Here is a 26398-nt window from a genome sequence, read left to right on the forward strand (position 1 = left end):
ATTTAGTTTCTCCCTGTCCCTGGCTCACACTCCAGTACAGTAGATGGCGGTAATGCACCATCACGTTGGATGCCAACCGCCGAAGAAGGAGGAGCCTCCGACGACTATCTAGCAGCGCTAGCAGTTAGCAAGGTATGTAGCTATGTGATTTTACAACGAAAAGATCCCATCAAATGTCCCCAAAATATGCCCAAATGTTTTATGCAATTTGATTCATATGTATGATTAAACATTTGTGTTGATGCAGAGACCAAACTAGTTAACGTTAGCCAGCTCGACTGATTTATTATCCTCCAGCTCGGAGAGAATCGTAGCAAAGATATTTAGCATAACTAGCTATTAACACTGGCTAGCTAGTGCAATGACATTAGACTCCGGTGCCTCATTACAAATTGCGGTTAGCTAGTTATCGTATTGAATGAATCCACAGACCTCACAGTCAACTCTGACTGGCAGAAATGATAGCCTGCTGAGTTCCCCCTGGACCTTCCCCCGGTGACTGAGTTGTACTCCAATCAGAACCCATATAACCTTGTTTTACTCAAATGATGTTTTTGAACAACGTACATGTAAACGAACACTGTAGTCTCAACACATGGGTAAAATTATACATTTTATATCATGGATGGTCAGTCCTTGCATCAATAGCTCTATACATTTGTATCTTATTTGAATTTGACAACCTACTGGTTTTACTTTCAGCTGTAACCATGGTGATGAAGTCATCAGTAGAGGATGACGATGTAGGATGGGGATTGGGTGTCCCAGAGAAGATGAGGAACAATGCAAACTGGGTGGACATTACACATGAATTTAAAGGGGCATGCAAAGGTACAAACTCAGTGTGCGTGTGTTCTGTTACATGTGTTAACACCGTTTTTCAGGATGTGCTGATGATTTGAATTGTGTATCGGGGGTTTATGATACTTGTTCCTCTCATTTGTTTGCTGGACAGTTCTGAAATACCTTCCCTGGTAAATCAGGTTTCTCATCAAAAGATTGGTGTAAATCTGCACAACCAGTAAAAGAATGGCCAATACAGTAAAGTAATTCTTAATGTAGACCCAGTGATTTCAGCTCTGGGAATTTGGTGCCACCAGTCTGAAATGCAAGCTGGATGGCACAGGTTAGCATAGTTCAGATGACTGAGTACTCTTGTATTTGTTTTCTCGTGTTGTATTTACAGAGCTCAACCTTGGGGAGTTGCTCCATGACAAGTTGTGAGTGTTTCTGTTTGTTTCTCACACTGTTCTCTATGCCATTAATTCAAATGTGCTGTGTTAGTGAAATACTGAAGTGCTGCAATATACATGCATCTATTTATCACTAGACAACACACACACACAGCTTTAGGTCTTTTAATGGCAGCGTTTTCAGCAGGTTTGGCCTGTTCGAGGCTATGTCTGCCATTGAGATGATGGATCCCAAGATGGACGCAGGGATGATTGGTAATCAGGTCAACAGGAAAGTCCTCAACTTTGAACAGGCAGTCAAGGTATGACTCTGATTCCTGGAGTTTCAGACTGTGAAATGAAAATGTTGGTTTTATGTTGAACCTTTAGTGAGGTGCATTATAGTCCATTAAGACTCTCCCTCACCTCTCCTTTTCCTCTCTGTCGCTCGCGCTCTCTTCTCCTTTTTTGTCTCTCTCCTCTCTTGCTCTCTCCAGGATGGTGCTATCAGAGTGAGGGACCTCAGTCTTCCTGAGCTGATTGGGATCATGGACACCTGTTTCTGCTGCTTGGTCAGTTGTATTTCTTTATCAATACCAAACTGCATCAACCCACTATGCATAATAATTACCAATCAAAACAAACATAAGTACTTTTAAGTTGTTTGTGTGTGTGTAGATCACCTGGCTGGAGGGTCACTCCCTAGCCCAGACAGTGTTCACCTGCCTCTACGTCCACAACCCCGACCTGATCGAGGACCCTGCCCTCAAGGCCTTCACTCTGGGCATCCTCAAGGTGTGCGACATCGCCCGCGAGAAGGTCAACAAAGCCGCCGTGTTCGAGGAGGCAAGACATTTGGTCTCTTTGGGCTTTTGCACGGAACACATTCTCTCTCTATCACTCACACACTCTGTCATGCCAAATAAATTAGCAAGACACCACCAACAGATCTGGGACCAGGTTAACACAAACTGTCTCTATACCTCCTATAGTCCCGTCTATGGGACACAGTCAAACTACAGTGCATTCGGAAAGTATTCAGACCCCTTGACTTTTTCCACATTTTGTTACGTTACAGCCTTATTCTAAAAGAGATTATTGTTTTTTCCCCCCTAATCAAATTACACACAATTCCCCATAATGACAAAGCAAAAACTGGTTTTTCGAATTTTTTTGGAAATGTGTATATATATATATAAAAAACTGAAATCACATTTACATAAGTATTCAGACCCTTTACACAGTACTTTGTTGAAGCACCTTTGGCAGCAACTACAGCCTCGAGTCTTCTTGGTCTGGTGCTGCAAGCTTGGCACACCTGTATTTGGGGAGTTTCTCCCATTCTTCTCTGTAGATCCTCTCAAGCTCTGTCAGGTTGGATGGGGATTGTCACAGCACAGCTATTTTCAGGTCTCTCCCGAGATGTTCGATCGGGTTCAAGTCCGGGCTCTGGCTGGCCCACTGAAGGACATTCAAAGACTTCTCCCGAAGCCACTCCTGCGTTGTCTTGGCTGTGTGCTTAGGGCCGTTTTCCTGTTGGAAGATGATCCTTCGCTCCAGTCTGAGGTCCTTGGCGCTCTCGAGCAGATTTTCATAAAGGATCTCTCTATACTTTGCTCTGTTCATCTTTTCTTTGACCCTGACTAGTCTCCCAGTCCCTGCTGCTGAAAAACATCCCCACAGCATGATGCTGCCAATTTAAATCTTGGTTTCACCAGACCAGAAAATCTTGTTTCTCATGGTCTGAATCCTTTAGGTGCCTTTTGGCAAACTCCAAGCGGGCTGTCATGTGCCTTTTACTGAGGAGTGGCTTCCGACTGGCCACTCTGCCATAAAGGCCTGATTGGTGGAGTGCTGCTGAGAATGTTGTCCTACTGGAAGGTTCTCCCATCTCCACAGAGGAACTCTGGAGCTATGTCAGAGTGACCATCGTGTTCTTGTTCTCCTCCCTGACCTAGGCCCTTCTGCCCCATTGCTCAGTTTGGCTGTGTGGCCAGCTCTAGGAAGAGTCTTGGTGGTTCCAAACTTGTTCCATTCAAGAATGATGGAGGCTACTGTGTTGCGGACCTTCAATGCTGCAGAAATGTTTTGGTACCCTTCCCCAGGTGTCTCGGACCTCTATGGACAATTCCTTCGACCTCAAGCCTTGGTTTTTGCTCTGACATGCACTGTCAACTGTGGGACCTTATATAGACATGAGTGTGCTTATCCAAATAATGTCAAATCAGTTTAATTTACCACAAGTAGAAACATCTCAAGGATGATCAATGGAAACAGGATGCACTTGAGCTCAATTTCAAGTCTCATAGGAAAGGGTCTGAATAAATGTTTTTTCTGTTTTCTTATTTGTATTACATTTGCAAAAATGTCTAAACCTGTTTTTCTCTTTGTCATTATGGTGTATTGTGTGTAGATCGCTGAGTAAAATGTTTTACTTAATCAATTTGAGAATATGGATGTAACTTAACAAAATGTGGAAAAAGTCAAGGGGTCTGAATACTTTCCGAATGCACTGTATGTCCACTGTTCCTCCTAGGTCTTCTGATCTGAAACAACGCTTAGTTTAGTTCTAGGTATAATATTTAAGATACTGTTCTATGTCCTGTCTCTAGGAAGATTTCCAGGCCATGACGTACGGCTTCAAGATGGCCAACAATGTGACAGACCTGCGGGTTACAGGTGATTTTCATGTGGTGGCTTAAGTTCCATGTTTGGCATTGCATGTATAAAATAATAATGTAGTGATGTGTGTGTGCCAAGTTAACTTTATACATGTCAATGGCACCAACAGGTATGCTAAAGGATGTGGAGGATGAGTTACAGAGGAAAGTTAAGGTACATGCATACTACTGTCTTCACCATCCACTTACACTCTCACAACCGGTGCGAATACAGCTAACCAGACTCTGGCAAAGTGATGAAATAATGTATCTGATACTTAGCTGAGATGGCCGCTAGTGTATACAACTCTTTGTGCCACTAACATAACTCCACAGCTCGTCCGTCACACGTTCTCCTCTTCCTCGCTCTCCTTATCCTCTTTTTTCCCCCTCTATCTTTCATCTCCTGTAGAGCACACGCAGTCGCCAGGGTGAGCAGCGGGACCCGGAGGTGGAGTTGGAGGTAAGACTATCAGTCACTCTGTCTCTGAGTATATCAACCAGTACACCCCATCATCTCTCCCATCCAATAGATGCGGTAAAGCTGTCAATGGAACTCAAACCAAACAATAGAAATGCATGGGGGAAAGATCCTGAATCTCCTAACTGCCCCCCAGTAAAATGTGCCTTCATATCGAAACAATAGCCAATGTGTGTTCCACACTATGTTGAGGTAAACATCTGTATAAAGCTGGTATGGATGTCAACCCCACTACATGTTCATGTCAGCGTCACCAATCAAATGCATTACAGTTAAAAACTACTTTGACTACCACCACCGATTTCTGTATGCTAGCTATGCTACCAGCTTATAAGAACGGGAGTAGGCATTTAGCAATCACTTCTTCTAAACCTGAAAAGGAACAATTTCTAAATGTTATGCAGCGAAAATAGCCAAATATATCAAAATCTGACTTTAGTATCCACTTTGTGGGCCTGTTGCAATACATCAATCATGACATATCTATCCACTTTGTTAGATTTGTTGAATGTTTGCCAATCTGGCATCCCCCTTCTATCCCCCACAGCACAGGTTGACCTCTTTACTGCATCTATGGCCAATCTCAAATCAACCCCTAAACCTTATGCACTTGTGGAGATCTATTGAGGATTTGATAGGTGTTAGCAATATGGTGAGAATCCCTCCTATCCTATCAAGAGGACAACTTACAACCTTATCTCTACATCCAATTCGGTCAGAGTGCATAGGCTGTAGTGTAGGGGTCCATTTGGGATTAGCAATATCTATTACCCCTGCCTTCTGCCCTGGCCAGTCCACCAGAGCGTGGGAATGAGGCAGCCTTTCATTGAGACAAGCCTGGAATATGCAGCTGTAAAAAAAAAAGCACCCATCCCCCAAAATGGAGAGGTCTCTAGATGGTCGGAATCGCCATTTTACGACAGAGCTAAATCTGTGTCCCTACAAAGATACTGAGAGTACAGAAACATTAGGAACACCTTCCTAATATTAACAATTTGTCGGGGCATGGACTCTACGAGGTGTCAAAAGCATTCCACAGGGATGCTGGCCTTGTTGACTCCTATGCTGTCCACAGTTGTCAAGTTAGCTGGATATCCTGAGGGTGGTGGAGCATTCTTGATACACAGGAAAACTTAGTAGCGTTGCAGTTCTTGATAAACTAAAACCGGTGCGCCTGGCACCTACTACCAAAACCCTTTCAAAGGCACTTAAATATCTTGTCTTGCCCATTCACCCTCTGAATGGCACACATACACAATCCATGTCTTATTTTTAAGCCTTGAGACAATTATTTCTTTAACCTGTCTCCACCTAGTCATCTACACTGATTTGAAGTGGATTTAATAGGTGACATCAATAAGGGATCATGGATTCACCTGGTCAGTCTGTCATGGAAAGAGCAGGTGTTTAATGTTTTGTACACTGTATAGTGTGTGAGAGACTTGTTATTAACCTGTTTCTCTGCCTCCTTTCTCAGCATCAGCAGTGTTTGGCACTGTTCAGTCGGATCAAGTTCACACGCCTTCTACTGACAGCGGTGATCGCCTTCACGAAAAAAGAGGTAACACAAATAAAATGTATTCATAAAGCATCAACAGATGTCAAAGTGCTTATACAGAAATCCAGCCTAAACCCCAAAGAGCAAGCAATGCAGATGTAGAAGCACACCACACACGTTTTAGCTTAGCTTTACTAAAAAAGGAACAAATGGTTGATTTATTTGATTGAGCATGTGATGTCATGTTGGCTCTGTCAGACCAGCTCAGTGAGTGAAGCTCAGAAACTCATGCAGCAGGCGGCAGATCTCCTCCCAGCCCTCCGCTCCAGCATCGAACATGGCATTCAGTCCCAGAACGATACTACTAAAGGAGGTAACACACACACACTCCACAATGGCACCTAGGCCCAATGTGTCACTCACTACCATAAAATGAATGCTTCACTCACTTAGAAAAACTCTAACCGCAAGTGAACCATTCACAGTTCTGAACCCTGCGTTCCAGATCACCCGATCATGATGGGGTTTGAACCACTTGTGAACCAGAGACTGCTGCCCCCCACCTTCCCCCGCTATGCCAAGATCATCAAAAGGGAGGAGATGATCAACTACTTCAGCAAGCTCATCGACCGCATTAAGACCGTGTGCGAGGTCATCAACACAACTAACCTTCATGGAATTCTGGTACTACATCTATAATACTATTGTACTTCACCATTACTGTAATATAAAATTCTGACAATACTTGTATAATGGTTTGCCTGTTCAAGCATTTGTTAAAGGTTGTAGTAATGTCGTTTTAATATTCTGCTTTCAGGACTTTTTCTGTGAGTTCAGTGAGCAGTCCCCCTGCGTCCTCTCCAGGTCTCTGCTGCAGGTAAGGAACATTCTCCCTCATCCCTGCATCTGGACAATTCTCGGATCCAGTTCTGATGAATACCCTCCCTGTCTCTAGACAACGTTCCTGATTGATAATAAGAAAGTGTTTGGGACCCAACCAATGCAAGACATGATCAAAGATGCTCTGAGGTACTTTGTCAGCCCACCAGTCCTCTCCTCCAAGTAAGTCATAGAAGATTGGAGTGCTTCTTTCTATGGCCCTACCTTCAAATGCATCCTTCCTTCCTAGAAGTCCTTAGAGATCTGAATTGGTATTTGTATATGGTGGCATTCTTACGTTCAAATATCTCAAGGAAATAAGGATGCATTTCTGAGGTATTCGAGTTCAAGATCTACCTCTGTCTTTGAAATTGACTGATCCATGCACTGCCTCTGCAGGTGCTGCCTGTATAATAACCACCAGGCCAAGGACTACATTGATTCCTTTGTCGCACACTGCTCGAGAGTAAGTCACCTGGCTGCATTCCAATACACCTTCTCTTATATTAATGCCACAATCCTTCATTTGTTTTTTTCCAGCCCAAATGGCATCCCCTCCACTCGGTTAGCATAAGGGGAAATGTAACCACTCAAATGCATAGATGAAGCTGTGGCTCTGACAGTCCTTGATGTAAACATAATATTGTTCCCAAACAATGGAGTAAAACAACCCTGGACTGTTTCCCTGCAGCCCTTTTGCAGTCTCATCCAGATTCACGGACACAACCGCGCTCGGCAGAGAGACAAACTAGGCCACATCCTGGAGGAGTTTGCCACACTGCAGGATGAGGTGTGAGAGAGAGACCGTATGAGTATGCATTGCTGTTTAGCGATGTAAATTACCTAATGGGGGTGTGCTTGACTGTATGTTGCTGTTCTCCTGTGGTTGACTGTGGTGTGGGGGCACCCCCTGCAGGCAGAGAAGGTGGACGCAGCGCTGCACAGCCTGCTGATGAAGCTGGAGCCCCAGAGACAGCATCTGGCCTGCCTGGGCACCTGGATCCTCTACCACAACCTGCGCATCATGATCCAGTACCTGCTCAGCGGCTTCGAGCTGGAACTCTACAGCATGCACGAGTACTACTACATCTACTGGTGAGTGTGTGCCATGTGTACACTTGACCGATTTGTGCCGTAAGAAAATATGTTCGGTGTTCACTTGAGGTATGCTTGACTGAGGTGGTGTGTAGGTATCTGTCAGAGTTCCTGTATGCATGGCTCATGTCCACTCTGAGTCGGGCGGACAGCTCTCAGATGGCTGAGGAGCGCCTCCTGGAGGAGCAGCAGAAAGGACGCAGCAGCAAGAAGACCAAGAAGAAGAAGAAGGGTCAAGGAGGTCAGGGTTACATCACAGTATTTACATTTAATTTAATCCATCTGGTACTACACTGCCGCCACCCAGCCATAACATGCTCCTCAATAAGAATGTGTTTGCCTGCAGCTCGCCCCCTCAGCAGAGAAATCACCATGAGCCAAGCCTACCAAAACATGTGTGCTGGCATGTACAAGGTAAGTGTACACACACACTTGTGTCCTAAACATGTACTCTGTCCTGGCTCAGTTGTAGTCCCATTTTCTATCAAGACTACACACACAAATCAAATCTATTTATATAGCCCTTCGTAGATCAGCTGATATCTCAAAGTGCTGTACAGAAACCTAGCCTAAAACCCCAAACTGCAAGCAATGCAGGTGTTTAAGTACGTTAGCTAGGAAAAACTCCCTAGAAAGAAACCAGGCTATGAGGGGTGGCCAGTCCTCTTCTGGCTGTGCCGGGTGGAGATTATAACAGAACATGGCCAAGATGTTCAAATGTTCATAAATGACCAGCATGGTCAAATAATAGGTCTGGGACAGGTAGCACATCCGGTGAACAGGTCAGGATTCCATAGCCGCAGGCAGAACAGTTGAAACTGGAACATCAGCACAGCCAGGTGGACTGGGGACAGCAAGGAGTCATCATGTCAGGTAGTCCTGAGGCATGGTCCTAGGGCTCAGGTCCTCCGAGAGAGATAGAGAGAGAATTAGAGAGAGCATACTTAAATTCACGCAGGACACTGGATAAGACAGGAGAAGTACTCCAGATATAAACAAACTGACCCTAGCCCCCGACACAAACTACTGCAGCATAAATACTGGAGGCTGAGACTGGAGGGGTCAGGAGACACTGTGGCCCCATCCGATGATACCCCTGGACAGGGCCAAACAGGAAGGATGTAACCCCACCCACTTTGCCAAAGCACAGCCCCCACACCACTAGAGGGATATCTTCAACCACCAACTTGCCATCCTCAGACAAGGCCGAGTATAGCCCACAAAGATCTCCGCCACGGCACAACCCAAGGGGGTGCGCCAACCCAGACAGGAAGATCACATCAGTGACTCAACCCACTCAAGTGACACACCCCTCCTAGGGACGGCATGAAAGAGCACCAGTAAGCCAGTGACTCAGCCCCTGTAATAGGGTTAGAGGCAGAGAATCCCAGTGGAAAGAGGGAAACCGGCCAGGCAGAGACAGCAAGGGCGGTTCGTTGCTCCAGAGCCTTTCCGTTCACACTCCTCCACACTCATGGGCCAGACTACACTCAATCATATGACCCACTGAAGAGATGAGTCTTCAGTAAAGACTTAAATGTTGAGACCGAGTTTGCGTCTCACATGGGTAGGAAGACCATTCCATAAAAATGGAGCTCCATAGGAGGAAGCCCTGCCTCCAGCTGTTTGCTTAGAAATTCTAGGGACAATTAGGAAGCCTGCGTCTTGTGACCGTAGCGTACGTGTAGGTATGTACGGCAGGACCAAATCAGAGAGATAGGTAGGAGCAAGCCCATGAAATGCTTTGTAGGTTAGCAGTAAAACCTTGAAATCAGCCCTTGCAGGGAGGAACTGGAGTAATATGATCAATTTTTTTTGGTTTTAGTCAGGATTCTAGCAGCTGTATTTAGCACTAACTGGAGTTTATTTAGTGCTTTATCCGGGTAGCCGAAAAGTAGAGCATTGCAGTAGTTTAACCTAGAAGTAACAAAAGCATGGATTAATTTTTCTGCGTCATTTTTGGACAGAAGGTTTCTGATTTCTGCAATGTTAGGTAGATGGGGAAAAAGCTGTCCTTGAAACAGTTATGTTCGTCAAACAAGAGATCAGGGTCCAGAGTAACGCCGAGGCCCTTCAGTTTTATTTGAGACGACTGTACAACCATTAAGATTAATTGTCAGATTCAACAGAAGATCTCTTTGCTTCTTGGGACCTAGAACAAGCATTTCTGTTTTGTCCGAGTTTAAAAAGTAGAACGTTTGCAGCCATCCACTTATGTCTGAAACACAGGCTTCTAGCGAGGGCAATTTCTGGGGCTTCACCATGTTTCATTGAAATGTACAGCTGTGTGTCATCCACATAGCAGTGAAAGTTAACATTGTTTTCGAATGACATCCAAGAGGTAATATAGTGAAAACAATAGGTCCTAAAACGGAACCTTGAGGAACACCGAAATGTACAGTTGATTTGTCAGAGGACAAGCCATTCACAGAGACAAACTCATCTTTCCGACAGATAAGATCTAAACCAGGCCAGAACTTGTCTGTGTAGACCAATTTGGGTTTCCTATCTCTCCAAAAGAATGTGGTGATCGATGGTATCAAAAGCAGCACGGGGACAGATGCAGAGCCTCGGTCTGATGCCATTAACAGGTCATTTACCACCTTCACAAGTGTAGTCTCCATGCTATGATGGGGTCTAAAACCAGACTGAAGGATTTCATATTCATTGTTTGTCTTCAGGAAGGCAGTGAGTTATGGAAGATTCGATATAGGCGGATGGGGCGGCAGGGTAGCCTAGTGGTTAGAGCGTTGGACTAGTAACCGAAAGGTTGCAAGTTCATATCCCGAGCTGACAAAGTACAAATCTGTCATTCTGCCTCTGAACAGGCAGTTAACCCACTGTTCCTAGGCAGTCATTGAAAATAAGAATTTGTTCTTAACTGACTTGCCTAGTTAAATAAAGGTAAAATAAAATAGTTTATATTTTCTGGGTCAAGGTTTGGCTTTTTCAAGAGAGGCTTTATTACTGCCACTTTTAGTGAGTTTGGTACACATCCGGTGGATAGAGAGCCGTTTATTATGTTCAACATAGGAGGGCCAAGCACAGGAAGCAGCTCTTTCAGTAGTTTAGTTGGAATAGGGTCCAGTATGCAGCTTGAAGGTTTAGAGGCCATTATTATTTTCATCATTGTGTCAAGAGATATAGTACTAAAACACTTGAGCGTCTCTCTTGATCCTAGGTCCTGGCAGAGAGTTGTGCAGACTCAGGACAACTGAGCTTTGAAGGAATACCTAGATTTAAAGAGGAGTCCGTAATTTGCTTTCTAATAATCATGATCTTTTCCTCAAAGAAGTTCATGAATTTGTTACTGTTGAAGTGAAAGGCATCCTCACTTGGATGGACACACACACACACTGAACTCCTGTCTGTTGGTGCAGACTATGATAGCCCTGGATATGGACGGAAAGGTGCGGAAGCCCCAGTTTGAGTTGGACAGCGAGCAGGTGCGATACGAGCATCGCTTTGCCCCCTTCAACAGTGTGGTCACTCCCCCGCCAGTCCATTACGTCCAGTTCAAGGTACAGTAGTGTTACCAACCATTGCTAGCTCTGATTGTATGCATATGTGGTGCATTCCAGGTTGACTTAAATTGCAGACATGCTGCACAGAATAGCTCAGGAATTACATGTTATAGCGGAGATTAAAAAGATGACCTGTGCCTCTCGGTTTATGTTGGCTGTAGGAGATGTCTGATCTGAAGAAGTACAGTCCTCCTCCTCAGTCAGCTGACCTCTACATGGCAGCCAGTAAACACTTCCAGCAGGCCAAACTGATCCTGGAGAACATCCCCAGCCCTGACCCAGAGGTCAGTAAGCCTTTTAACCCCTAATAGTGAGAGGTTGTGCCTCAAGTTTGTGGGTCTAAAATGTGAGTTTTTTTTTTTTATACATTGCTGGTTGTTGCAGGTGAATCGCATCCTAAAAGTGGCCAAACCCAACATTGTGGTCATGAAACTACTTGCCGGCGGGCACAAGAAGGAGACAAAGGTAACAATGGGAGGAGCAAAACGCACTACAAAATATATTGGGAAATTGAAACATTGATCAAATGGTACTCCCCATTTCTAGGTACTACCGGAGTTTGATTTCTCCACTCACAAGTACTTCCCTGTGGTCAAGATCATCTGAATCAGAGTCCTGCATTATTATGACAACTCGTACCCACCTCCCTGACCCGGTCTCCGTACACCAACTTTTTCCATCTGTGTAACTGTGGTCGGTCGCTATGATAGGACAGAGGGAGACAGTGTCTGAAGTTGGTTGACCAGGACAAGATCATCCTTTACCCAATTGTCTTTTTGGTCCTAACCCACAAAGGACTACAAATACCAGACATCCCAAAGGACAGAAGAACTATATCCTCCACAATACCAAAAACAAACTTGTCCAACTATGGTATTAAAATGATTTATTTTGTCATCCTTCTGTGCTACATTTCCTCAATAAAAAAAAGATTATTTAACAGTTCAGTAAGCAACAAATCCATTGTAACAATCTAAATAGAAAAAAAAAAAATCAAACCTGTGTTCAACCATAATTACCATTTTGAGTGGGCTATAAAAAAAACAATCGTATCTGAAACATTTACAGTAGTGGGTCTGCCTGGTGCACAGAGGCCACTTTTACCAACAAGTTACAAAATAGTTATTCTATGGTGAGCAGGACACATGACCATCAAGCTTATGGTTGAATGATCCCTGCAAACATTTCAAATTATGAAACAAAAACCTTATTCACATTGTCATACAGCAGGACACCTCATTTTCTATTGGTTTATGAAACTACTGTAAGAACTGCTAAGTGTAACTAGTCTTGATAGTGACTTAATGTGCAGTTAGAGTGTGAATCGGAGTACAGTTCTCTATCAGCACGATCTGGGATGTTATCACAAACTATCGTTTCACCCATGGTTATAGCAGTTCTGAAATCCAAAGTCTGTTTTCCCGACAAAATATACATTCACTGCAGAAGACTTGAGTATATTAAGGCGAACCGTGAGATGCTTTCACTGAAAGAGCAGAAGTCTTAGACGGTAGTCTTGACAACAGTTCTGTTGAGGAGCTGTAGTCCCTTCCTGGTTCGGTAGTGGATTGAGGAGGGTCTTAGCTCCCACCTTTCTCCAACCACCTAACAAGACCAAAAATTAGATATTTATATCACTAAAACAGACTGTGTGTGTGTGTGTGTGTGTGTTACCTCAGAACTGAGCGAGCTCTGCCTGTTTGTCAGCCTCAAACTCTCCTTCGTTCTCGTCGTCTCCGTTGTAGTCCGCCAGCTCTTCCTGCATTTCCCGTTCAGCCTCCTTATCTACGAGTGAACACATCAGCATCTTTACTATACATTAGAGCTGGGACTATACCAATCACTTATCACAGGCATTTTGCTGACTTCGTTCATTACGATAAGTGTCCTTTACTAGAGAAATGTGAAGTCTGGTTAGGACCCCCCCACCATACGAGTGTGACGGTAGGACCCCCCATACGAGTGTGACGGTAGGACCCCCCATACGAGTGTGACGGTAGGACCCCCCTTCCCTATACGAGTGTGACCCACCTATGTTCTCAGCCATCTGGTTCCGTTGGTCTGGGTCGACCCCGCCCACAATCGGCTTGTCTGCGTCGTAATCCTCCTCAGGATCCTCCACCTTCTCCTGACCAATAGGAGCCTCTTCTTCCTTCCACTGGCTAAGCTGAATGTCATCAGCACCAGGGTCGGCATCTGGAGGGGAAAAACATTGGCGTCTGTTTCCATTTCTCACATCTTTGACTCTGTAAAGGCGAAAACCTTGGCAATACTAGGTCTCACTATTTCCCATTTTAGATACTTTCACACAAAGTACACTATTTTATAATTATGGCGGGACAAACTGGCTTATCCTCCCTGGACTTGTGGAACGTCTGGTCTGGAGGAGGTTGAACAGTTTGAGATGGTGGGTGCAGAGTTGAGGCTGTGCGAGTCATACCCTCTATCTGAGGCTCTCCTCCATGTGTGTCCATCACCTCCAGCTCCGTGTCCTCGGTTAGGTTATTTTTCCGGGGCTTACTGGCCCCCTCTACAGGCCCCGGTTGGTCCCCCTTAGCATCAGCGGAGGGCAGGGACTCTTTAGGGGATAGCGCAGGAGTGTGGAGAGCTAGACAAAGGACAGCATACACATGTCAGCCTCTCAGAAGCAAAACTACCAATTCAAGACATGTACTTGCTTAAAGGGTAATGGTGAATATGACTGTGGTATAAATGGTGTGTATGTAATGTCATGTCAAAGATGAGTTGATAAGGAAGTGGGAGAGCTGGTGTGAAATTGTCTTATTGGCCCAGATCCTTCCACCCTCAATGAGAGCAGCCATCTTGTCCTGTACCTTTGTCTACTGCGATCTCATTGGTCTCCAGCTCTGAGGTTTTGAGGTCCACTGCAGGACCTTTGGCCGCTGATGGTTCAGGGGCGTGGCCGTGGACAGGAGTAGTCTTAGTGTCATCCAGCCCTGCCTTCCCAGGCCCCTCTTTATCTGGCACGCCCACCTCAGTGGAGCCAATTTTCTGTGTGGGTGCTGCATTTGTCTGCAGGGAAAATACAGTCAAAGTTGTATCCAATTTCATCTTGTGTATTTTTTATTTACCAAACAAAACCACTAATGACAGTGGCAAGAAAATGTATTAAGTCATAAGACAAATTGTGCTTAAACACATCATTGTATTTTTCCTCGTCTATATTGAATGCATTATTTAAACATTCACAGCGTAGGATGGGAAAAGTATGTGAACCCCTAGGCTAATGACTTCTCCAAAAGCAAATTGCTGCACTGTCGGAACTAAAAGCACAAACATTTCGCTACACCCGCAATAACATCTGCTAAACCAATACAATTTGAATCAGGAGTCAGCTAACCATGTCTTGAACAAAAGATCTCAGAACACTTAAGATTAAGAATTGTTGACTTGCATAAAGCTGGAAAGGGTTACAAAAGTATCTCTAAAAGCATTGAAGTTAATCAGTCCACGGTAAGACGAATTGCCTATAAAAAGGTTCAGCACGGTTGCTACTCTCCCTAGGAGTGGCCGTCCTGCAAAGATAAATGTAAGAGCACAGAGCAGAATGCTCAATGAGGTGAAGAATCCTAGAGGGTCAGCTAAAGACTTACAGAAATCTCTGGAAACATGCTAACATCTCGATGAGCCTACGATACATTAAACAAGAATGGTGTTCATGGGAGGACACCACGGAAGAAGCCACCGCTGTCCAAAAACATGGCTGCAAGTCTGAAATGTGCAAAAGAGCACCTGGATGTTCCACAGTGCTACTGGTAAAATATTCTGTGGAACTAAAGTTGTGTTGTTTGGAAGGAACACACATTACTATGTTGAGAAAAGGCAAAGCACCAACATCAAAACCTCATCCCAACTCTAAAGTACAGAGGAGGGAGCATCATGGTTTGGGGCCTGGACAGCTTGCTATCGTTGATGGAAAAATGAATTCCCAAGTTTATCAAGACATTTTGCAGGAGAATGTAAGGCTACCCATCCGCCAATTGAAGCTCAGAAGTTTGGTGATGCAACAGGACAACGACCCAAATCACAGAAGTAAATCAAGAACAGAATGGCTTCAACAGAAGAAAATACGCCTTCTGGAGCGGCCCAGTCAGATTCGACTGTAGCAGGACCTCAAGAGTAGTTCACGCCAGACATCACAAGAATATTGCTGAACAGTTTTGTAAAGAGGAATGGTCCAAAATTCCTCCTGACCGTTGTGCAGGTCTGATCCGCAACTACAGAAAACATTTGGTTGAGGTTATTGCTGCCAAAGGCGCGTCAACCAGTTATTAAATCCAAGGGTTCACATACTTTTTCCACCCTGCACTGTGAATGTGTACACAGTGTGTTACATTTTAATTTATAATTGTTTGTTTTATTAGTTTAAGCAGACTGTGTTGGTCTATCGTGACTTAGATGAAGATCAGATCATGACCAATTCATGCAGAAATCAAGGTAATTCCAAAGGGTCACATACTTTTTCTCACCACTGTGTGCACACACAGGTCAGCCAAGCTATACTGCATGATGTTCAGGGTCTTTTATCAGTGGTGGATAGATACAATGGTGAACTAAACTCAGTACGTCAGATTATGGAAATTGTGTTGGTACTTTTGCCAGGCAGCCACTGTTCAGGGTCATGTCGGGTAATGTTCTGATTGTGAGTCAAATCCCTGGATGTACTTAATGAGTGAGCCAGTTAATGGGAGATAGGTAAGGTCTACGACAGGGTTCCCCAACTGGCGGCCCACGGATCAAATTATTTTCTTTGGCCCCTCAAGTTGAGCAAAACATTTTGTTATAGCACCAAGTGATTTTAATGTTGTTCAATAATTCCCACGCGTAATATAGACATGTGATTGTATACAAATGTAAGCAAGAGGTGAAATACACTGCTCAAAAAAATAAAGGGAACACTTAAACACAATTTAACTCCAAGTCAATCACACTTCTGTGAAATCAAACTGTCCACTTAGGAAGCAACACTGATTGACAATAATTTTCACATGCTGTTGTGCAAATGGAATAGACAACAGGTGGAAATTATAGGCAATTAGCAAGATACCCCCAATAAAGAAGTGGTTCTGCAGGTGGTGACCACAGACCAATTCTCAGTTCCTATGCTTCCTGGCTGATGTTTTGGTCACAATGAATGCTGGCGGTGCTTTCACTCTAGTGGTAGCATGAGACGGAGTCTACAACCCACACAAGTGGCTCAGGTAGTGCAGCTCATCCAGGATGGGACATCAATGCGAGCTGTGGCAAGAAGGTTTGCTGGGTCTGTCAGCGTAGTGTCCAGAGCATGGAGGCGCTACCAGGAGACAGGCCAGTACATCAAGAGACGTGGAGGAGGCCGTAGGAGGGCAACAACCCAGCAGCAGGACTGCTACCTCCGCATTTGTGCAAGGAGGAGCACTGCCAGAGCCCTGCAAAATGACCTCCAGCAGGCCACAAATGTGCATGTGTCTGCTCAAACGGTCAGAAACAGACTCCATGAGGGTGGTATGAGGGCCCGACGTCCACAGGTGGGGGTTGTGCTTACAGCCCAACACCGTGCAAGACGTTTGGCATTTGCCAGAGAACACCAAGATTGGCAAATTCGCCACTGGCGCATTGTGCTCGTCACAAATGAAAGCAGGTTCACACTGAGCACATGTGACAGACGTGACAGTCTGGAGACGCCGTGGAGAACGTTCTGCTGCCTGCAACATCCTCCAGCATGACCGGTTTGGCGGTGGGTCAGTCATGGAGCCACAGCCCTCCATGTGCCTGACTGCCATCAGACCCCTTGTGAGACCATATGCTGGTGCGGTTGGCCCTGGGTTCCTCCTAATGCAAGACAACGCTAGACCTCATGTGGCTGGAGTGTGTCAGCAGTTCCTGCAAGAGGAAGGCATTGATGCTATGGACTGGCCCACCCGTTCCCCAGACCTGAATCCAATTGAGCACATCTGGGACATCATGTCTCGCTCCATCCACCAACGCTACGTTGCACCACAGACTGTCCAGGAGTTGGCGTATGCTTTAGTCCAGGTCTGGGAGGAGATCCCTCAGGAGACCATCCGCCACCTCATCAGGAGCATGCCCAGGCGTTGTAGGGAGGTCATACAGGCACGTGGAGGCCACACACACTACTGAGCCTCATTTTGACTTGTTTTAAGGACATTACATCTAAGTTGGATCAGCCTGGAGTGTGGTTTTCCACTTTAATTTTGAGGGTCACTCCAAATCCAGACCTCCATGGGTTGATAATTTGTGTGATTTTGTTGTCAGCACATTCAACTATGTAAAGAAAAAAGTATTTAATAAGAATATTTCATTCATTCAGATCTAGGATGTGTTATTTTAGTGTTCCCTTTTATTTTTTTGAGCAGTGTATTTGTCAAATATGATCCGTTCGGGCTTCTTGCGGTCAATTTTCAAGTCTACAAACTATTGTGTCCCCCCGACCATCCGCTCAAGAAAAACCTTGTCACACAGCTAAATCTAGCTGATGATCCCTGGTCTACAATGTGAGCGTTGAACATGGTTACCGGTTTACCTGGGAGGACACTGCTGGGTTCTTCATCTCCAGTTTCTTCTGAACTTCCCGCTTGGCTGCAGCCACCTTTTCAGCACAGTCCTCCCTCTGTGCTAGTATCTGAGTGTTACACTGAGTCCTATACAAACACCACATGTTATTACTTGCACATTAAGATTTGATAAATTACCTCTGACAAGGTCACATAAGACCCTAAAAGTGTGATGCATGATTATCTGTCATACACGTTCCATAGAGGGCCTTACATGTCATAGGTGAGTTTTTTGTTCAGGGTGTTCAGATTGCCTTGGCAACTCTGGAACTCTTTCTGAACTTTACCCAGGTCCTCATTTAGCTCATTTAACTGATCTGCAGAGACAAATTCACAGGTAGTATTAAGTCCTGACTGGGGATAAAAAAAATAATACACTTTGGATTAAGAGAGTGAGATTTCACAACACTAAAGACAGAAAAGAGACAGGTAGGCAGAAAAAAAAAAAAAAAAAAAAAAGCATCTTACTTTTCAGGTCCTGTATTACTTTGGTACTGGAGGATATATTTATCAGTTGGTTTGCCTAAAGGAAAACAGACATGACTCATTTTTTGGGGATCTGTGTGTGTGAACCCAGTAGGTACTCAGATGGTCACAATTCCCTTTCCATGCTGCCATGGTATCACACCTTTACTGGGAATTCACACACAAACACACTCCATAAACAATAGGTACACTGATCTACGGATGAAGGAACCTATCTGAGGGAGGAAAACTCGGGACTGGCTACCAGCAAGGTGGCGTATACAGTACAGTCCTCGATCACAAAAAAACTGATAGCACTAATTTTAGAGGCCACATCTTGGCAGTGTAGATTATTATTTTACATTATCAAGCCAAATTCCTGCAGATTTCTACATGGAGCTGAAAGGAACGTTCTAAACTACAAAGTGAATTTCCTGTAATTCTACACAGTTTGCCATGGAGCTGAGAAACTGTTGCCGTTTTAAAGCAAATGTCCTGCAATTCTACACAGTTTACCATGGAGCTGAGAAACTGTTGCCGTTTTAAAGCAAATGTCCTGCAATTCTACACAGTTTACCATGGAGCTGAGAAACTGTTGCCGTTTTAAAGCAAATGTCCTGCAATTCTACACAGTTTACCATGGAGCTGAGAAACTGTTGCCGTTTTAAAGCAAATGTCCTGCAATTCTACACAGTTTACCATGGAGCTGAGAAACTGTTGCCGTTTTAAAGCAAATGTCCTGCAATTCTACACAGTTTACCATGGAGCTGAGAAACTGTTGCCGTTTTAAAGCAAATGTCCTGCAATTCTACACAGTTTGCCATGGAGCAGAGAAACTGTTGCCGTTTTAAAGCAAATGTCCTGCAATTCTACACAGTTTACCATGGAGCTGAGAAACTGTTGCCGTTTTAAAGCAAATGTCCTGCAATTCTACACAGTTTGCCATGGAGCAGAGAAACTGTTGCCGTTTTAAAGCAAATGTCCTGCAATTCTACACAGTTTACCATGGAGCTGAGAAACTGTTGCCGTTTTAAAGCAAATGTCCTGCAATTCTACACAGTTTACCATGGAGCTGAGAAACTGTTGCCGTTTTAAAGCAAATGTCCTGCAATTCTACACAGTTTACCATGGAGCTGAGAAACTGTTGCCGTTTTAAAGCAAATGTCCTGCAATTCTACACAGTTTACCATGGAGCTGAGAAACTGTTGCCGTTTTAAAGCAAATGTCCTGCAATTCAATGCATTTTACCATGGAGCTGAGAAACTGTTGCCGTTTTAAAGCAAATGTCCTGCAATTCTACACAGTTTGCCATGGAGCAGAGAAACTGTTGCCGTTTTAAAGCAAATGTCCTGCAATTCTACACAGTTTACCATGGAGCTGAGAAACTGTTGCCGTTTTAAAGCAAATGTCCTGCAATTCTACACAGTTTACCATGGAGCTGAGAAACTGTTGCCGTTTTAAAGCAAATGTCCTGCAATTCAATGCATTTTACCATGGAGCTGAGAAACTGTTGCCGTTTTAAAGCAAATGTCCTGCAATTCTACACAGTTTACCATGGAGCTGAGAAACTGTTGCCGTTTTAAAGCAAATGTCCTGCAATTCAATGCATTTTACCATGGAGCTGAGAAACTGTTGCCGTTTTAAAGCAAATGTCCTGCAATTCAATGCATTTTACCATGGCTAATGCGGTGATCCTTTACTGCTAAATTCCTTGTTTTTGGAATTTTCAATTCTTCCAGTCTATCTTTTATTTAAGTGATTGTAAAATCTCAAAGATGATTAAAGAAAAAAATAGGCAAATGATCTTTTCTACATATTTCATCTCTGGTTTTAGTCATTTAAGTTAAGTGTTTTTCCAGTCTGAAAATGTATCCTTTTTTTATTACACGGTTTGGACTTGAGTGGCAGAAAAATCCCTAGCACTGATTCAATGACGTTTAGAATATACAAATGTGTTGATCACACTTTACATGTTGCATTGTCCTGAGGGTTGCGTGTTGATGAGCAACTGTGTGTGTGTGCAAGTTAGAAGTGGTGTTGTGCTCAGGTGTGTATTATGCATCCATCTATGATGCAGTGCTCAGGTGAGTACACTCCAGTACAGTAAACTACCTTTTCCTGGCTGCAGGTGTTGTGGACTCCCTCCAGCCTCTTGTTCAGGCTCTGCATGCGGCTGCTCTCCTCTTTCAGCCGCTGAATCTCTTCCTGGAACTCGTTCTTCTTCACCTCCACTGCCCCACGTTCTGACGCCGCCCGACGCATCTGCGCTTCCAACTCGTACAGCTTTGTCTGCCCGCCACCACAGCACACGCAGGGTGTCACAGGGTCAGAGTAGCATCATTCAAAACAAAGGCTTAGAGAATCTTTAAACACTTAAAGCGGTACAAAATTAGCTTACTCATTCTGCTCTGTGACATGGCCCTTGTTCTAATCACATACTTCAGCTTACCATATTCATTCATCTAAACAGCTTGCCTTTCTCCATACAACTTCTCCAACTGGCTCGGCCTCGTTTCCAATCCACTTCAAAAACACGGACTGTAACCCTGGGATTAGTTTATGCCCTTCTCTAAACCTAAACCCAGCCATTAGTTACACCACCACCCCCCCCACTGTTAACAACACAGATTAACAATCTTGGTTTAGTTATAAATATATTTGATTAAAGATCACACACACCTGTAACTCCAAGTTCCGTGAGTTCGAGACCCAGTAGTTGAAACCCAGGACGAGGACACAAGCGATCAGAGCACCAATCATAAGAGGAGGAGACCGCCCCCCTCGACGACCATTACCCAAACCCCCCATTTCCTCCTGAAGACGAGTGAGAGACATTGGTTAAACACCTACAAAACAGGGCCCTAGTGACCACAAGGCATAAAAATCTATCATGCAGTTCAGTGAAAGGTTAAAAGGGATAAATTAGGATTTCGGCAATGCAGCCCTTTTCTACTTCCCCAGAGTCAAGATATACTCATGTAGGTCTCTGCGTGCAGTTTGAAGGAAGTTGTTATCTAGCGTTAACCCAATGACAGAGTCTATGGTAACTGCTAACATGCTCGTATATACGATGGACTTCCAGTCATTGCGCTAACGCTAGTTAGCATTGACTTGCGAAACTACCTCTAACGCCCTTCACACTGGATGCAGAGACAACATAACAATTGTATCCATAAGTTCATCCGACTCTGGGAAACTAGATAAGGGCTTCATTGCCAAAATCCAGAAATATCCCTTTAAATCTGGGTGTCTACAGTCCTTGGTGGGTGTGCTGTGAAATAGGTTTGGGTAGACCTTTTTTACATTAGTTCTTTGCAGAAGGTTTCGGGTTTCTTGCATGTCATAAACTGTTGTGCTCAGGTCTGTACTGTGTGTCTGCCTCTCAAGTTAGTCAATGCAAATAACTGGTACAGGAACAGTTTTATTAGTATCTGAAATTATAGGGAGCTGATAATGCATGAAACCAACAACTGGAAGAGCATGCAAATCATGAATCACGATTAACATATTACCTACCTCTGTCAAACCATATCTACATAGGTCATGATAGCTATCCGATTAGCTAGCTAACAATACTGCTAATGGGGCTTGCTCAAACCACGGTAATGTCAGGAGAAAGTAGGCACCTCAACATACTGAATATAAACGCAACATGTAAAGTGATGGTTCCATGTTTCATGAGCTGAAATTTTAAAAAATCCAGAAATGTCCCATATGCACAAAAAGTTACTCTCAAACTGTGCACAAATTTGTTTACATCACTGTTAGTGAACATTTCTCATTTACCAATGATAATCCATCCAACTGACAGCTGGGGCATATCAAAAGGCTGATTAAACGGCATACTCATTACACAGGTGCAACTTGTGCTGGGGACAATAAAAGGCCACTAAAATGTGCTGTTGTGTCACAATGCCACAGATGTCTCAAGTTGAGGGAGCGAGCAATTGGCACGCTGACTGAAAATGTCCACCACAGCTGTTGCCAGAGAATTGAATGTTAATTTCTTTACCATAAGCCTCCTGCAATGTAATTTTAGAGAATTTGGCAGTATGTCCAACCGGCCTCACAACTGCAGACCACATGTAACCCCACCAGCCCAGGACCTCCACATCCAGCTTCTTCACCTGCGGGATCGTCTGAGAACAGCCACCCGGACAGCTGATGAAACTGCGGGTTTGACCAACCGAATACATTTTGAAACCGTTTCAGGGAAGTTCATCTGCATGCTCATAGTCCTCACCAGTCTTGACCTGACTGCATTTCGGCGTCGTAACTGACTTCAGTGGGAAAGTGCTCACTGGGACGCTGGAGAAGTGTGCTCTTCACAGATGAATCCTGGTTTCAACTGTACCGGGCAGATAGCACTCTGACATCGTGTTGGCGAGCAGGTTGCTGATTTCAACGTTGTGAACCGAGTGCCCCATAGTGGCGATGGGGTTATGGTATGGGGAGCCATGAGCTATGGATAATGAACACAATTGCATTTTATTGATGGCAATTTGAATGCACAGAGATACTGTGACGAAATCCTGAAGCTCACTGTCGTGCCATTCATCTGCCGACATCACCTCATGTTGTTTCAGCATGATAATGTACAGCCCCATGTCACAAGGATCTGTACACAATTCCTGGAAGCTGAAAATGTCTTCCACTGGCTTCATACTCACCAGACATGTCACCCATTGAGCATGTTTAGGATGCTCTGGATCGACGTGTACGACAGTGTGTTCCAGTTCCTGGCAATATCCAGCCACTTCGCACAGCTATTGAAGATAAGTGGAACAACGTTTCACAGGCCACAATCAACAGCCTGATCGACACTGTGAAGGAGATATGTCGCGCTCCATGAGGCAAATAGTGGTCACAACAGATACTGACTGGTTTTCTGATCCATGACCCTACTTTTAAAAAAGGTATCTGTGACCAACCTATGCAGATCTGTATTCCCAGTCATGTGAAATACGTAGATTAGGGCGTAATGAATTTATTTAAATAGACTGATTTCCTTATGAGGTGTGAAATTGTTGCATGTTGCGTTTCTATTCTTGTTCAGTGTACATACTACAAGGACAGTAAAACAACCAGTTGAGCAAGCTAGCTCTCGAGTAAGAGACTCATAACCTTGTACGAACCATCCTGATCTCGCGAGCTCACATTGTTTCGCGTCAAGGTATCCGCAAAGTCAGAATGGTTCGTACGAGACTAAGCGCTTTTAGCAGTAGCTGATTAAACTCAACGATATGGGTTATTGTGTGGCCTAATATATTGGTCGCTAATTAGGTCAGATTAATCTGATTTGTTTAAAGTAATTAGAAAACACTGATCCGACATGATAAAAAAGCCTATTTTTGAATAGTTGACAGAACAGACAAATTAGTTACCTAGTTATGTGGCTAAAACAGCAAACGTTAGCTAGCGCTTAGCTAAGCATGATGTAGCCAAGTTACGACGTTAGTAGCTAGCTAGAATATAATATCTGGAAATGGTTACAACTTTAGCTTAGCTAACTATGATATTTTGAATCAGTGAAATGTATTCTGAAAAGTGAGGGTAACACAGATCAAATCTCAGGACATCAACATCGGAGTCTGCCTCTGATAAACAACTATGTGCCACTGATTCATGTACAGTAGCCAACCTTTATGCTAGCTAACAACAGTTAAGGCTAGCTAGCGTAGCTAGTTGTTGACAAATCTTACCTGAAGCCGCTTCACTGTTTAAGCAAGGATATGTTTTGACAGTGAATGGTCCGTTCAATTTATAAGCTAGCTACGAGACTCTTTACATAGCTAGTTCAATTAATATTCAGCACTGTTGCAGTCTGATTTCCATTCTCGTTGGGAGGGGGAGGAAGCTGTGATGTTTAGCTGGCTTGCTTGAAAACGCGGAAGTGGAGTCAAGTGATGCCAACACTGCAACAAGGGTTAGTGCTATTCGATTTCCTTGGGATGTCCACAACTTACTTCAATTGGGTAACCTCAGAGGTGGTACGTACCCAATATCCCAGATACCACCGATCCTGCTCAAAGTAGCAGGCAGCCATCTATGGAAGCTGTATCAGCCCTTTTCTGCAAGTAGTAGTCCCATGGAATGTGTATACAAGCACGTTAGAGACAAACAAAACAAGAAAATGGCATGGATGCCAAATTGAAAGGACATAGTTTATCAACTATACCTTTAGTACAATCATTATTATTTTTTTTTTTTTTTAACTTTTCCTCCCACACATTTTGAGGAGAGGACACTTCTGGTTTTCATTATTCCCCTCTAATCAATGACGCCCTTTTCGCGCTACTGCGCTAAACCATAGAAATTGATAGCAGTGGTAGAAAAAGTACCCAATTCTCATACTTGAGTATAGGTAAAGATACCCTAACCCTACTATTATGTTGCGGGTCAATTTGACCCATTTTCACGTTTGAGTTGTCTAAAATACTAGTTAATGTCTCTTTTTCTCCATGGATTTAAATGAGTTTTCCTCATTTTAGGTCATGAACCTCATTTCAAAATGTGGACACGAACTGATGTGTTGTGGAATGTCTGTAGATTTTGTATACAAACATGATGTTGTGGGTCATTTTGACCCGGAGGCTTTCATCTGTATAGATATTTGCTCAGGTCCAAATTACACAAGTACATTTGATGTATTTTGTTTTGACTGGTTCTGGTTGCATTTTTATAATTAGGTTTCGGTGAAAATGAGCTTTCCCAAGCATCTCTTTCTTTGCGCGAGATCAGCAGATCTCTGACAGACACTCAAAAACGAGCTCCAAAAGATTTTCAGTGAATGAAGCCTAATCACAAATTCTGGACTGTGACAGTAAATTAGAAGAGGTTTCAGACAGAGGACATTTCAGAGACAGAGGACAATGATCCAGATTGTGAATTTTTCTTTGGTGAAGAGGATTCAGAGGAGTCTGTCATACCATCCCCTCCATCAGATGAGAGAGCATGCAACAACCATCACCCAGAGAAGAGAGGAGATGGAAGTCTAAAGATGATCATATAGAATGGACACCATCACCACAACAAAGTCAAGGTAGACTGTTAGCTTCCAATTGAATCCAAATTGTTCCTGGGCCTACACGATTTGCTCTGCCCCCCTTGACAAGACAGTAAAACCAGCACCACTTGTGTAGAATGCAATAAATACACCTGCAGAAAGAACACAGGTACATTGTGTTCAACATGTGGAGAGAAAGACTGAAGGGATCATTTTGACCAATAGGGTAATCACACCTAAGTGCTACTGTTACTGGGAAATACAAGAAAAATGTATACTTGGGGAAATAGAAAATGCTTGTTTGTGAGAAGGAAATATTTTTAACCAATATTGAGTTTTTGAAATCAAATGTTGTATTCTTTTTGAAAGGTCTGACAAGACAAAATCAAGTTTGAGCTGTTTTTACTTTATTCTTTGACTGTCATGAGTGTGTTTAAACTGTGCGGATCAATCTGACCCATACCACAATGGACATACTTATTTTTCAGCAAAGCACAAGGGTTAATAAAAAAATGTAAAAGTCTAAAAGTATTTGGTTTTAAATGTTATTAGGTACAGTGGTAGAAAAAGTACTCAATTGTCATATGAGTAGAAGTAAATGCTATTTATAAAATTCCTTATATTAAGCAAACTAGATGGCAAAAAGTTGTAGCAGAGTAGTCAACCCTATGGCAAAAATGTATGTCCTGAAGGATGCCATTGATGGACATCTCAGTCCATCACCATACCTTGGGTACCTTTTAGAGAGCATGGTGTACCAACTCAGTCTTGCACCAGAGGACAATCTTTTTAGGTGGAACTCAACTGAAAATACAGTCAAGTTTTGGAGTGAAGTCAATAACTACACAGACTCTTCTGGGTCAAATCCATTTGAAGAACTGTGCAAAGCTGCACTCACTGCCCTCTCCTTGCCACACTGAAATGCGGAGGTTGAACAGCTGTTCAGCCAAATGAGTGTAGTCAAGTCAAAGTTAAGAAATAGTGTCACTGCACACTCTCAACTCCATACTCCTGGTGCGGTATGGACTGAAGCTGGCTGGTGA

At 43.7% G+C, this 26398-nt stretch overlaps 3 protein-coding genes across 5 annotated transcripts in view; 1 reads left to right on the forward strand and 2 right to left on the reverse strand.

Annotated features, from left to right (window-relative positions):
- The window catches only part of agtpbp1 (ATP/GTP binding carboxypeptidase 1), a 56482-nt gene extending 55981 nt beyond the window's left edge, over positions 1-501 (reverse strand). The window contains exon 1 of the mRNA XM_042320404.1: positions 433-501. The gene's annotated coding sequence lies outside the window, so the exon portion shown is untranslated. The remainder of the gene's footprint in view (positions 1-432) is intronic.
- naa35 (N-alpha-acetyltransferase 35, NatC auxiliary subunit) lies at positions 26-12254 on the forward strand. 2 transcript variants are annotated; one of them, XM_024417137.2, is made up of 23 exons: positions 26-132; positions 703-831; positions 1187-1220; positions 1378-1495; positions 1670-1744; positions 1851-2018; positions 3785-3851; positions 3964-4007; positions 4245-4295; positions 5791-5874; positions 6070-6184; positions 6317-6495; positions 6629-6688; positions 6767-6873; positions 7090-7156; positions 7382-7480; positions 7607-7785; positions 7881-8026; positions 8132-8199; positions 11166-11306; positions 11471-11593; positions 11694-11774; positions 11856-12254. In XM_024417137.2, exons 2-23 carry the CDS (start codon positions 711-713, stop codon positions 11913-11915), a joined length of 2187 nt encoding a protein of 728 aa, XP_024272905.1. In that variant the 5' UTR covers positions 26-132; positions 703-710; the 3' UTR covers positions 11916-12254. The 2 variants fall into 2 exon arrangements, with proteins under 2 accessions (XP_024272905.1, XP_024272906.1); XM_024417138.2 differs by having other exon boundaries at positions 1381-1495.
- golm1 (golgi membrane protein 1) lies at positions 12181-24241 on the reverse strand. 2 transcript variants are annotated; one of them, XM_024417139.2, is made up of 11 exons: positions 24052-24241; positions 21029-21163; positions 20462-20638; positions 18353-18407; positions 18099-18201; positions 17854-17971; positions 14144-14342; positions 13750-13917; positions 13341-13505; positions 12984-13094; positions 12181-12914 (listed from the first exon to the last, which is right to left on the reverse strand). In XM_024417139.2, the coding sequence occupies exons 2-10, from the start codon at positions 21155-21157 to the stop codon at positions 12985-12987; spliced, it is 1224 nt and encodes a 407-aa protein (XP_024272907.2). In that variant the 5' UTR covers positions 21158-21163; positions 24052-24241; the 3' UTR covers positions 12181-12914; position 12984. The 2 variants fall into 2 exon arrangements, with proteins under 2 accessions (XP_024272907.2, XP_042176344.1); XM_042320410.1 differs by lacking the exon at positions 24052-24241 and adding an exon at positions 20799-20887 and having other exon boundaries at positions 21029-21161.
- Positions 24242-26398: the final 2157 nt, after the last annotated feature.

This window comes from Oncorhynchus tshawytscha, linkage group LG04 (genome assembly GCF_018296145.1).
Source record: "Oncorhynchus tshawytscha isolate Ot180627B linkage group LG04, Otsh_v2.0, whole genome shotgun sequence".
In the NCBI taxonomy this organism is placed as follows: Eukaryota; Metazoa; Chordata; class Actinopteri; order Salmoniformes; family Salmonidae; genus Oncorhynchus; species Oncorhynchus tshawytscha.

Excerpts from the sequence above, each read along its gene's own strand:
- naa35 (XM_024417137.2), top strand. The coding sequence starts at position 711 with ATGGTGATGAAGTCATCAGTAGAGGATGACGATGTAGGATGGGGATTG. Across the intron at positions 2,019-3,784 it reads AAGCCGCCGTGTTCGAGGAG|GAAGATTTCCAGGCCATGAC; the intron begins GCAAGACATTTG and ends TCCTGTCTCTAG. Across the intron at positions 11,594-11,693 it reads TCCCCAGCCCTGACCCAGAG|GTGAATCGCATCCTAAAAGT; the intron begins GTCAGTAAGCCT and ends TGGTTGTTGCAG.
- golm1 (XM_024417139.2), bottom strand. The coding sequence starts at position 21,157 with ATGGGGGGTTTGGGTAATGGTCGTCGAGGGGGGCGGTCTCCTCCTCTT. Across the intron at positions 14,343-17,853 it reads ACCCAGCAGTGTCCTCCCAG|ACAAATGCAGCACCCACACA; the intron begins GTAAACCGGTAA and ends TTTTCCCTGCAG. Across the intron at positions 13,918-14,143 it reads TGAGATCGCAGTAGACAAAG|CTCTCCACACTCCTGCGCTA; the intron begins GTACAGGACAAG and ends TCCTTTGTCTAG.